We start from the raw sequence: 13,044 nt of genomic DNA, 5'->3' as shown, positions 1-13,044 counted from the left end.
GGGATACGGGGCTTCACCGCGACAATACAGAAGCAGAACTCATAACCCCCGAAATCACTTAGCTGCTCAGCTTGGTTCTGACTTAGTTATACCCAGGAAAAGCAACGTTCGCCCCCAAGCAGAATTCAGCTGGCTTCTTGATCCCTACAGGAGTCCACAAGGCTGACTTAGCAAGCAAGGAAGCTCTGAGCCAGAGGAAGCTAGGAGGGACTACCATGAAGGACAGGCCTTCACCTCAGCATTAACCCATTAACTTATTAGCTCTAAACCTACAGGAAAATCTAACTCAGGTGTGAGACATCTAAATTCCCTGGTAAGTGCCTGCCACACACTTGTGTCAGGATAGGACTTGCAGTGGGGATGCTCCCAACCACATCGGACTCATTACAGAGGGGACTGAGAACCTGCATCAAACCTGGAGCAAGAATAACATAAAATAACTTTGCTTGGCTGTACCTTGGTTGCAACCACTGCCTTTGACAACAAGGTCAATGCCAGGCACTGTCCCTGTGACAAGTGAGTCCACAGAGCAGTATGACTCTACCCCAGACACGTGTAGAACAGCAGGACCGATCCACCTCATCACCAGCAGGATCATTTGCCAAACAATCATTTACAAGCTAAGAGTACAAGGTGGCCAACAGAGCCAGGGCTTGGCCACTGCCACGTCTGCATGCTCAGAGCACCCCAGGGAAAGCACCCACACTCCAGCCTCACCTTCCACACAGTGCTCCACCTCCTCCAGGTTGCGCAGCGTTATCCGCATGAGGCTGGAGTTCAGCATCAGCTCATTGCGGTGTGCCGGCCACATGTACTGCGGGGCAGGGTTGACGAAGAAAATCCGTGTGTCCCCAGTCGAGACCTGGTTGTCGCAGATTAACGGGTCCCCGAAGCCACCGATAACCACCTTGTTCCCACCATCCAAGAGGATCTCGTGAGTGACGATGTCTTTGCCTTTCAGATAACGCCAGACTCTCACCTTGAACGAGAGGGAGAAGGGGCACGTGAGATCATTTCACAGCCACAGACAATCGGAACCTTCTGGTTAATTTTTATCATGTTGTCACAAGATGAACCACAAGGACCGGTTCAGCCTGGCAAAGCCTTCCAGCAGAGCTAATTTCATTAGCTGTCCCTCTAAAAGCACAAAATGCGTGGGCAACAAAGACTAAAGCACATACTACTCTTTCTGCCAAAGCTGCACCCAACTCTCCAGCCCAGGTACTTGGCACTCCCGGCCCCACACAGCCTCGTGGGGAGCAAAGGGGGACAGGCCTCGTGTCGCAAGGGGCCCCTCAGCCACACAGGCTCTCCAGCAAGGGACAGAGACCCCGTCCCCTTGCGTGCATCTCCTCTTTGCACCGGGACACGCTGCCTTTGGCATAGAGACCCGGGAGCTGCCTTCCCTCCCCTCCTCCCTTGGTAGCACGCCCAGCCAAAGCCGAGTGCACCGCCAGCCCAGACGCTGCTGTTAAGGTTCAGAAGAGCCTGATGAAGAGCTGCCCTGCACCAAACCCTACCACGAGCCGCCTTAACTCACCTCCCCAGAGGCCCACGAAACTGAAACGGCCCTTCCTCTCATCACCAACCCCAGGGAGGACTCATCTTCCCCACCCCAAGTGCAAACACCCAGCAAGCCCCCGGCACAAAGGATCCCGGGGCTGGCAGAGGGTAGCAATGCCCCTTTCCTTTGTTCGGGCAACAACGATGGCTCCAGATAAGCTGCCGCTTCTCAGCAAACACTTGAGGGCCACCAGCAGGCACCAACACTATCTGGAAACCCAGAGAGCAGCCTCCTGCACGGCACAGGAGAGCCCAGCAGGGCAGGGGCTCCCACGGGACAGTGGAGCATGAGCATCCAGGCAGAGGTGGGGTGGGAGAAGGGGTGAGCAGACTCCGGCAGCCTCTGTGGCACAGCTCAACTCAGACCGGGAAGGTTGCTCAAGAGCTTCCCTGGCAGAAGGAGAAGTCTCTGCTGCTGTTTTGCCTCTGCTGTGCACAACCAGTAAGACAGAGGATGAGCTAATCAACCTTTTTCCTCTGATACTGCTCTAACCTTTATGCCCACAACAGTCATTTCAGTTGCCACATGACTGACTATGGCAGGGAACGCTGCTCTCCAACAAGGGATGCTGCACTTAGCCAGGGGAAGCTGGCAGAGCCTCAACCAGGAAAATAATTTACTTATTAAAAAAAATCAAAACTGACCTGGTCCTGCTCATTACTAATCAAAGAATCATGGAATCACTAAGGTTGGAAAAGACCTGTAAGATCACCGAGTCCAACCACCAACCCAACCCCACCATGCCCACTAAACCATGTCCCACAGTGCCACGTCCACATGTTCCTTGAACACCTCCAGGGATGGTGACTCCACCACCTCCCTGGGCAGCTTATTCCAGTGTCTCACCACTCTCTCAGTAAAGAATTCAAATTCATAGCAGGAGATCCACTCCTGGACTGGACGCTTGGACAGAAGCGATATCCACCTCACCCGCCACTGAGCCTTCCCACACACATGAGCTGGAAGCCTGACCTCTGCAGACACAGGCCACAGGGTCAGGGACACGATTCAAGCCCCATCAAGGGCACCACGCAAGTCTCAGCCTTGCCAGAGGAACCCCCCCTTCAACTCCCAGGCAGCATCATTCAAGGTGACAGACTCCAGCTGGTACAGTTCTCCCAGAGATATCCTCACTCACAACAAAATCTCAGCGGTGAAATGTATCGAGGCAGAAGAAAACACTTCTGAATAAAAAAAGCTTTGAAAAGAACATTAAATGGCTGGATGCCCCCAACCAGGGAAGGCTGCACAGCTGAAGCGAGCACTGTTCGTCCACGGGAGAGGCTCTGAACAGTGGCACAGGAGCCTTAAAACAGGGGCAGGAGGAGACTGGTGGGTTGGGTGAATGAACGAAGGGAGTCTTCTGTCTCTGACAAGGCATTGGTACCTTGGGAAGATGAAAGGCAGAGCAGATAACACTCCATGTAGAAATGTCAAAGGCAACTTATGTTCCTATAAACAACTGCAGAAAACCTTTGCGTTAGCAGACGGGATTTGCTAAAATACATGGAGGATTTGGCAGTAGGAGCCCATTTCTCTTTACTCATCCAGACTCCAGGAAGAAAAATAAGTCCTGGCCACAAGAGTTAGTCACGCTCTGCCCCCTTCCACTGCCAGCGGTTCTAGAGCATTCTCCCCAGACCTCACTGCTGGCTCATCCCCCTGCCCAAAAAAGGCGAGATCTGCACAAAACTGCAAAGCAACCTCTCTGCAGTGCCACGCTCCCCGCAGCAAACTGCCCCAAAGAAACACTCGCACAGGAGAGAAGCAGCAGCCCTAAAATTAATCTTTAGTGCACATGGGACACCAGAGACATGTCCCCATCCACTCCTGATGGGTCAGAAATCCTCCTGCTGCTGCTGCAATCCTATTGCAGGGGAAACGGGACACAGAGCCGAGTCGGCGAGTTGCATGTAATAGGAACAGCTCATCAGAGAGCTGCCTGAGGTTTCAGCTCAGAGCAAGGGTGGCTGCTGTAGTACATAGGCATTACTGTGACCACAGGCATCCCTGGCCTGGCATGCTCAGAGCGTGCGTTATCATGCTCGCTGCCAGCATCTCCCCTCCCACCGCAGCCTGAGTGCCCAGTCACCTGCATTCTCCAGCTGTCCTCACTGCCCAAAGAGCACTTCAGCCCACCGTGCCAAGCACCAAAGCAGTCGGGGAGGTGGTGGCTCAGAGATAAGGGGGCTCTTGATCCCCTCTCTGAAACAGGCACACACGTACGTACTTTAAGAGTGCAATTCCAAAGGGAACGCAGGGGGCAGAGGAAGGATGCTCACGTGCAGGTGGGCAAACAGGTCTCTCCCGACTTTGGGGGACACGGCGGGTGGCAGACAGCTCTTCACACTACAGCTTCTGTGCTTGATGTAGGGGTTGCAGCGGGGGGACTTGTTACAGTTAAGGAGGAAAGCACAGAGCAGACATTATCCCACTCTAGAATGAACCATTTTTATAGTTATCTGCAACTGCAGCTCACTGGCCTCTGCCCTGCACGGCCCTTCAAGTGCCTTGTGTTCCCCTATGGGCTTCTTTGAGACCATCCAGACAGAGACACTCTCACTCTTTGCCAAATACCTCCATCCCATTACTCGGTGACTACAGAAGACACACTCAAAGATCTGACACTGCAAAGTTCAAATAAGAGGGTAAAGACATGTTGGGGGCTGGGGGAATGCAAGTCTCATGACCTTTAATCAATCTTGCAATTTTTTAAGCCCTAACTCCAGAATTTCAGGGGTGTGAGCTCATCACTATCTCAGTCCTGACCAAGAGACTTCGAGGTCCACAATGACCTTGAGCTGAACTGCCACACGCTGTCCCTGACACGACTAGGAGCAGGCAGCCTCGGGTGCTGGGGCAAGGGAACAGGGCCATTCCCACCACCACAGGAGCACGCAGGCTGGGGTGAGACCCTCCTGCTCAGCACAAAGTTCACCTGTCAAGCAGAAAAAGGGAATGAATTTAGTGTTGCTGTACTCTACAAGTGCAACTGAAGGTTAAGAACAAAGTTTAGGAATGTAATTTGTTCTCAGATCCTCCTTCTCACACCTTCTCCTGAAGGTGTAATATTTGCCCACCTTGGAGAAGGACTCTGGACTTGATGGGTCTCAGCTCCCACCCAGCCCAGCAGGTCCTGTGATCCAAACAGCAGCCACTCTATATTACTGAGGTGAGCCTGTTCTCCTGCATAGCAGAGATCAAAAACCATCCCAGGTATAAACACCACTGCGACAGCTCCTCTTTGGAAGCTGCACATGCCTTAGCTGCCCCGAGACGTGGAGAGGTTAGCTGGAGACGTTGTACCCACATGCTCTCACACTCATTTGTCTTCCAGCCTGGAGGCAGTCAGCTCCCCTTGGGCCAGTGCTAAGCAATTCCACAGCAACCAAAGGACAAGCAATAACTTATACGCAGCCTACCATCCCTCCCCACACAGTCCAAGTCCAAGCTGCTGGGCAGGGGTAAGAAGAGGGGCTGAGAAAGCAATGCCTTCAAAGCCATTTGCACAGCCTATTTCAGCCCGAGAGGAAGCCTGCTTGGAAAGCTGACTGCTCGGTTGTACACAGCCCTGTCAGCGTGAGCTCTTTTTGCGAGAGAGATGGCAGTCAACCAGCAAACAGAGGGAGCTTCAGATGGCAAGGAAGGGTAGCTGTGAGAGGCAGCTTTCCTCCCCTCTGATCTTGCAGGAATCCCGGTATCGACACAGAGACATCTGCTCTGCCACGCGCGGGTGGTGCCACACGAGGCAGCCCCCTTCAAAGAGCCAGTCCGGGGCCACCTGCAAATGTGGCACCTCAGGTGAGCCGAGGAGGCAGGGTGCTAAGGAGCACAGCTTGCACAGCTTTAGCACGAGCCTGCGCTAACGCAAGCCTCCTGCTTCCTCACCCGGGACCAGCTGTTCCTCCAGCATTTCGCAGCAGCACAATTCCCGGTGGTTGTGCTTCTCCCCGCAGTCAAGTTAAGACACCTTCCTGCAGCCCCACCAGCCCTACCTCCTCTGCCTTCGGCTGCTGCCCGCAGGGCAGGCGCTGGCTGCGAGGAGGTGAGGTGCACAAGCAACCAGGGCAAGAACCCAGGAACACAAAGGAGACAAAAGGAAGAAATAGCCGAGGTGGGCAGAGAGCAGAGCCTGAGGCTTGTGCTGAAAGGTAGCAGCAGTCCGGCATTTTCACAGCTAGCTCTGAGAGGGAAGAAAGGCTAAAGCCTACCCCCTCTTCTGAAGCAGATGGTAATTGAGTTAATTAGCATGGCTGTTCTAGTCATGCACCTCAGAGCCAGGCCACAGCATTCACAAGCAACATCAGAGTCCACCAGCCTTCTCCCCACCCTCATCCTCCATAATGAATGGATGTGCAGGCACCAAAGACCAAGCAATTACCTGTAGGGCATCCCATTCATCATCACACACAATTAAGACTTTGTCACTGGTGACTCACCAGCTACATCAAGGATTGGAGAAGAGGGAGAGAGAAAAACAATTAGGCTGGAACCTAGTTCCAAGAGGTCCCTTCCCTATAGCAGACTCACTCTTTTGCCAGTGAGCACATAAAACACTGGATTAAGACTGTTTTACAAGACTCCCAGCAGCTACAGGGAGGCAGAGTAAGAACACTGAAGACTTTATTTAAGCAGATCCTTGCAAGGGTAGTGCAGCACAAAACCAGAAAGTAAAAGGATTTTCCGATATGCCATGGGGGTCCACACCACAGTAGGGAATGGGACCACCTGTACAGGCACGTGCAGTTCTCGCAAATTCCTGCCAGGAAGATGCTTTGAGAAACGCCAGGCTTGGTCTTGTAAAGAAAGATGAGAAGTTAGAGCATAGCCTCCTCAAGAAGAGAGCTGTCACTCTGGACAGAAGTAGAACGGGTCACCGCTAGATTCCGGCAGTTCTTAAAGATGAAGGTACTGGCTAGCATCAGCTCTGCTTGCAGCTTCACAGGCAGCTCTGCCAAATCCTTCCCTCCTGACCGCACGTCATCCCTCTCCCCTTGCTTGTCACTCCGTGCCCTTCCCTGGCAGAAGCCAGCTGCCCTTTCCCTGGGAGCTAGCAGAGCACCGAACCCACCTCCCCCAGCAACTTCCACGTCCAACCCTGGCCGGAGAACAGCCACCGTTACCCCCCAAAATACAGCTCCTATTGTTTGGAACAGGATCCACATCCTTTTCAACACTTCCTATAGCACATATCGAACCTGTATTTGTCCTATAAATAGGAGCTCTCTTCATAAATATCAGGTCAGACCAGAGTAAGGCACCTCAGAGGACTCAAAGGCAGGAAGGGACAATGCCAACACGCAGCTGTAAATAGGATGAACAGCAGCCCGGCAAGCTTGGGAGGAAGAGCGAGCCCAGGGCTGCGGTCAGGAGCAAGCACAGCATGCCCGTTCCCACGTCAAATCCCTCGGTAAAGCGGCACATCAGCCAGTTTCAGAGTCAATTTTGGGAGTTCTGTCAGCCTGTTCCTCCTTATTATTCATCTCCTCGAACAGCAAATGAATGGCTGGTAGCTATTTAAAGGGTGTTTATCTAACATTAACTTCACATTTCTTCTGAGTTGTAATGTGCTTATCTTCATCTATCAAAGGCTTCAGCTGGGAGGGCTTGGAGTTTAACTAGGAAGAACAATACCCTAACGCAGCACCCGCAGATACTCACATGCCTGCTCCCTCGCAGACCACCCAGCACCAATAAAACTCACTATTTTGGGTGTGGGCTCTAGGGAACTCCTACCACACACTTGGCCCTTGCCTTTCCTCTTCAGATAAAGAAGAACCTGACAAGAGATAACTGTGGTATTTGGAGGTAACCCCAGGGCCTAAGGAACAGTTACCAAGCAGAGAGCGAGGAAGCGAACATGTGTTTTCTCACCAGCTAAGCAGCAAGATCCCTTCTGCACCTTGGCTCGCCCCGACTCCACGGAGCACCAGGGTCGGGGCGAGGGCAGCAGGAGCCAGCGGTCAGGTTTAATGCCCAGACTGCCCCTTTGGAATCTCGGTGCTTGTAAAAAAACCAAACCAAAATGCAAGTATGTCTAACGCTGCCACCCAGCATCAGCAGAATCCACGGCTATTTCGATACTTTGCGAGATCGTGGAGTGAAACAGGCCAACAGCTGCTGCAAAGCTCCGCATTTACAAGTCATGAGCTTTACGCCCTGCTAAGTCACGGTCAGGAGAGATTTATCTGCTTGCAGGTCCTTAAGACACTGAAGTCCCATTTCAAAGCTTTTTCCTGCAAACACACTATGAACATACCATTAAAAATTACATAGAAAAGACTGATGTGTAGGTAAAGGGATTGAAGAACCACTGCTCTAAAAAAAAATTACTAAATGTCACAGCATAACCAGGAGAGCCAGCAGCACTGCCACAATGAGATGGGATGGGTCGGAGAGAAGGTTTCTCTCCTTTCACTTTCTTTTACAGAACTCTAGGACCAGGAAGGTATCTTGGGGGCAGGTTCTGGCCTTCAGGTGCTGTTATGACACTAATAATCGGCAGAAGCCAAATCCCATGGCTAACTCCAGAGTAAGTAGCACAAGCCTTCTCCACAGCATTGCTTGGGATGGCTCAGGGAAAGGCGGGCGAGAGACTCTCTTCCCAAGCTGAGCAATGCAAACTGTGTTTCAAGCAAAGCCACCACTTGGAGACCAGGTTCCTCCCCACAGGTTGCTCCCTAGCTGCTCTTACGTGGACTTGATTACACCCTTTCAAAGGCAGAGCTGCTGAGCAAGCAGGTTTCCCATCACAGGAGCACAGGCAAAGCGGTTTTCCTGGCCCAGAGTCTTGCTCTGATGCAGCAAGATGAAGGCTGGATTTTACGCTAGCCAGACACCTTGCTGCGTGTCCGCAGTGGGAGAAAAGAGACCTGTTTCTTAGACGAGCATTTTTGCCTCGTCACTAGCCTCACTGGACCACCTCCTGCCTACTTGCACGGCCACCCTTGCCCCAGCGTCAGGTGGCCCACATCCATTCAGCCATATGTGCCCCAAGCTGCCGCAGGACACCGGCTGCTGGCAGCAGCTTATTAGTTTTCGCCGTAGCACCCAGGATGTGCCAGACACTTTGCAAACATACGGTCTCGGCGCTAGCCTGGAGGGTCTGTGATCTAATTTAGAAGAGCAGGGTACAGATTGTACCATGCAGTATCGCGAGGGGCAGAGCGGTGGGAGCCGCGGGCACCAGCTGGACAGACAGAAGCTCTTCAACTAGTTTACTGGGCTGAGAGATGCTCCAGAACAGAGGGCAACGCCACGGTAGGAAGTTAACCTTCCTCCGCGCCTCTCCCACCAACGCACCGGTGCGCATCACCCCAGGCCCTGCGCAGCACTAGCCACAGGCAGGAACCGCAGTACTTTTTTAAGGATGGGCAGAAGAGGGGATGGGGAGTAGAGGAAAAGGCAACGTAGCAGCGTGGCCTCCCAAGCGAGATTCCTGCCCCGGGAAGGGTTAAGCCATACAGCACGTTTTCTGACAACCAGGCGGATGGGATTTCAGGTTGCTCAGTACTTTACCGTCTCTCAGCTTAGGAGGGAGGGAAAAAAAAAAAGCATAGCCAGAGGCCAGATCCGTAGTTAAACAATAGCTTGAGCTCGAGGAACTCAAGGTGCTGCTGAAGTAAGCGGGGAGCTACGCCGGGAGCGAACACCTTCCCCGGCAGCCTCAGCCCCGCCGGAGCAGAAAGTTGGGAGTCAGCTCCGCATCCTGGAAAGGAGGGAAATGCCCATAAAAAGCAACCTTGAGAGATTCCCCTCGACACAGCTGTGGGAGCGCTAGCGCGGAGAGCCTCCGCAGTCTAAAAATACATAATTACACACCAAAGCTCCAGCGCACACAATAAAAACCACACGCGCCCGCCCGAGCGGGGCCGAAAGTTTCCGCGCCGCCCCTCACCTTGCAGGAGTAGGTGTGGTGCACGGGGTCCACGTTCATGATCTCCTCCACCGTGCCCGTCAGCACCACGTTGGCCTCCTCCTCCCGCCGCTCCAGCTCCCGCTCGGGGCAGCTCGCCCCGCCGCCGCCCAGCGCCAGCGCCAGCCCCAGCAGCGCCAGCAGCGCCCGGGCGCCCGCCGCTCGCCCCCCCATGGCCCGCCGGCCGCGGCGGCTCGGCCCGGCCCGCTCCCCGCCCCGGGCAGCCCGACGGCGCGGGCAGACAAAGCGGCCCCGCTCGCAGGCAGGGCTGGCGCAGAGAGAAGGGCTACTTTTGTTCGAGGAGGTGAAAAGGAGGAAAGAAAGAGAGGGAGGGAGGGAGGGGAGGGGAGAGCAGGGGAGGGGAGAAGGAAGAAAATCCCAGGAGGAGGAGGAGGAATCTCTCCCCCGAAGCCGCGGCCGGGGAGAGGCGCTGGGTCCTCTGCCTTGCCCCTGTAAGAAAGCCCGCAGATTTGCATGCAATCTGAATTGCTGATAAGGGAGGGAGCGGGGGTAGGGGGAGCGGAGGGAGGGAGGGAGGCAGCCAGCCCTGCTGCCGGCTCTTATTGCAGCGCTGCCGCGGACGCCACCCCCAGGAAAGGGAGCTCGCATCAGGTTAATGGATAATCAGCGCGCCAACGTGAGGAGACTTTTAAAGGTGTAGGGGCCGCTGACGAGCCGCAGCCGCCTCCGCCGCCCGCCCCCCTGCGCGGCAGCTGCCGGGCTGCCCCCCCCCTCCCCGGCCCCGGCGTGTCCCCCCCCGGACCCGCACCCGCGGGGCTGCGCAGGGCTGCGGGGCTCCCCCCGCCTCGGCCCCGGCGTGTCCCCCCCCGGACCCGCACCCGGGGAAACTGAGGCCCGGGCAGCCGGGCTGGCCCCGCTCCCCTTTATCCCTGTGGGGAAACTGAGGCCCGGCTGGCCCTGCTCCCCTTTATCCCTATGGGGAAACTGAGGCCTGGCTGGCCCCGCTCCCCTTTATCCCTATGGGGAAACTGAGGCCCGGGCAGCCGGGCTGGCCCCGCTCCCCTTTATCCCTGTGGGGAAACTGAGGCCCGGGCAGCCGGGCTGGCCCCGCTCCCCTTTATCCCTGTGGGGAAACTGAGGCCCGGGCAGCCGGGCTGGCCCCGCTCCCCTTTATCCCTATGGGGAAACTGAGGCCCGGGCAGCCGGGATGGCCCCGCTCCCCTTTATCCCTGTGGGGAAACTGAGGCCCGGGCAGCCGGGATGGCCCCGCTCCCCTTTATCCCTATGGGGAAACTGAGGCCCGGGCAGCCGGGCTGGCCCAGCTCCCCTTTATCCCTATGGGGAAACTGAGGCCCGGGCAGCCGGGATGGCCCCACTCCCCTTTATCCCTATGGGGAAACTGAGGCCCGGGCAGCCGGGATGGCCCCGCTCCCCTTTATCCCTATGGGGAAACTGAGGCCCGGGCAGCCGGGCTGGCCCTGCTCGCCTTTATCCCTATGGGGAAACTGAGGCCCGGCTGGCCCCGCTCCCCTTTATCCCTATGGGGAAACTGAGGCCCGGCTGGCCCCGCTCCCCTTTATCCCTGTGGGGAAACTGAGGCCCGGCTGGCCCCGCTCCCCTTTATCCCTGTGGGGAAACTGAGGCCCGGGCAGCTGGGCTGGCCCTGCTCTGCAGAGCTCCCACAAGTACTCCGTCCCAGGCCAAACCGAGTCACCCACGCCTGCTCCATCACCCTCTGCTCGGTTGCCAGGGGGAGATGGCGCTTCCCACACCTTGCCCACGCAGGGCAGAGCCACCCTCCCGTGGAATGGCCGTGTCTGCCCCTGGAGCACTGTGACCTCCTGCCCTGGCTTTCTCCGGGGACCGGAGGGCAGTTTTTCCAGCTGTCACGTGCAATTACTGCAAATATAAAATGAAAAGTTAAGTGGCACCAGGGGAGGAATACTGTTTCTCCCCTCCATAAATTAGCCATCCCCCGGAGGCATTTTACAAGGCTGTTTTACTTGATGGCCCTAAACAAGTCATGTTTGTGACCCAGGGCCAAGGGGGTGAATTAGGAATCGCCGGGTGAAGTTTAACCACGCCAATGCCACCATGCCAGTAGAGGACACGACGTGCCCCGTGTCATTCTCGGATGAGCATGTTTCAAGACACAGCAGCGTCCTGCATCGTAAGGCTCTGCAGATGACCATCCATCCTGCTTGTCCTCCAAGTGTTGAGCAGTGCTCTTTGCGCTATTTGCCCTGTTTGCCCCTGCAGTTGTGTATGTGCCAATCCGTCTTTCTCTCCCCTGGAACATAAAGAGAAATTAACTACAAGATAGGAATAAATGAATCTTACTGAGTGCTCAAAATGCTGTCCAAGCCTACCTCCTACCCTGAAGAGGACAGAATAGCAGAGATTGCATAAATCTGCCTGGAGATACCACAACTGCTGTGGGTTTTACAGGGAAGACACACTGTACGTATTCTGTCTTAAACCGTGCACTTGTCATTTCCACAGTGACTTTGGTCTCAACATTGGGGCTGTTCTTGTAAACGCCGCACCCTCTCCCAGGTCCCCTTCTGCTCAAAGCTTCAATTTCTGTCCCGTAAAACAGAGTTCCCAGTTCAGCACCGAAGGAAGGCTGCCTATTCACAAGCGTGCAGTATTTAATCACCTCAGCGAGGACTTCAGAGATATGATTTTCAGAAGAAAGTGGCCCACAACACACTCAGGTCTGTAGGAAACTTGGCTTCACCCGGCGAGGCTTAACTCTCCAAAACCTGCCTGTCTGCTGCACCACTCCTGTAGAAACCCCAGGGAGGAATGGGTCCCTGCGCTCTTCCCAAGAAGAAGGTGCCGCTGGGCAAAGGGACCCAAAGGAGGGTACACAATGTCGGGTTTTCTGCCCGTGCCAACCAAAAAACTTCACCAGAATGTGCGGTGTCTGGATGAGGGGCAACGGAGCAGCGTTCAGCTCCGTGGGAAGACTCCGTCGTAAGCCAAGAGCAACGCAGAGTCCAGGCTCCGCAGTCATCACTGTTACACAGCGGAGGTTTAGCACAAAGGACTCCGTTATTATGTTGCTGCTATTATAAACTCAAGCAATCAGCTAAAAATATTTCAGTGCCTGGCAGATTGTTTTTGCTATTTTAATTATTAATTTTTATTGTATTCCTCGAGCACTGCTCAACTGTAAATCACAGAAACAGCCTCAGTTCAAGGTATAAGAAACTAGCTGTAATATTCTGCTCCCACACTTTGGAAAGAGGAGAGGGGAAGAATTATTTACGCTGTGTTTGTACTATTTTCTGTTTGTTAGTTCTCTCCTTCTAGCCCCACCCCGCCATCTGCTTTCAAAGCTGTGAAGAGAAAAATGAATTTCACAAGCTTTTCTGCTGTATTTGCCCCTCTATGGTCAGTGCGTTGAGCAGATTTACACAGCCCTGAGGGTTTCTGGTGGACGTGCCACACAAGCCCCCGGGATCTCAGCTCTCCTCTCCATGTGCAGGTTGAATGAAGTTCATAAGGAGAAGGCAGTTGGCTTTTTCAAAGGACAGCACCAATACACAAGCAAAGGAGCGCGGGCACTCCAAGCATCCCTCTTCCGGACAAGGTGCGC

General features: G+C 54.8%; 1 protein-coding gene across 1 annotated transcript in view; it reads right to left on the bottom strand.

Annotated features, from left to right (window-relative positions):
- Window positions 1–9,653, bottom strand: part of AGRN (agrin) — a 128,014-nt gene extending 118,361 nt beyond the window's left edge. Inside the window, exons 1-2 of the mRNA XM_059829912.1 lie at window positions 9,462–9,653; window positions 718–979 (exon numbers count right to left, since the gene is read on the bottom strand). Coding sequence (XP_059685895.1) covers window positions 718–979; window positions 9,462–9,653 — 454 coding nt within the window. The remainder of the gene's footprint in view (window positions 1–717; window positions 980–9,461) is intronic.
- Window positions 9,654–13,044: the final 3,391 nt, after the last annotated feature.

This window comes from Gavia stellata, chromosome 27 (genome assembly GCF_030936135.1).
Source record: "Gavia stellata isolate bGavSte3 chromosome 27, bGavSte3.hap2, whole genome shotgun sequence".
NCBI lineage: Eukaryota > Metazoa > Chordata > Aves > Gaviiformes > Gaviidae > Gavia > Gavia stellata.
This window is presented reverse-complemented; position numbering and strand designations above follow the sequence as displayed.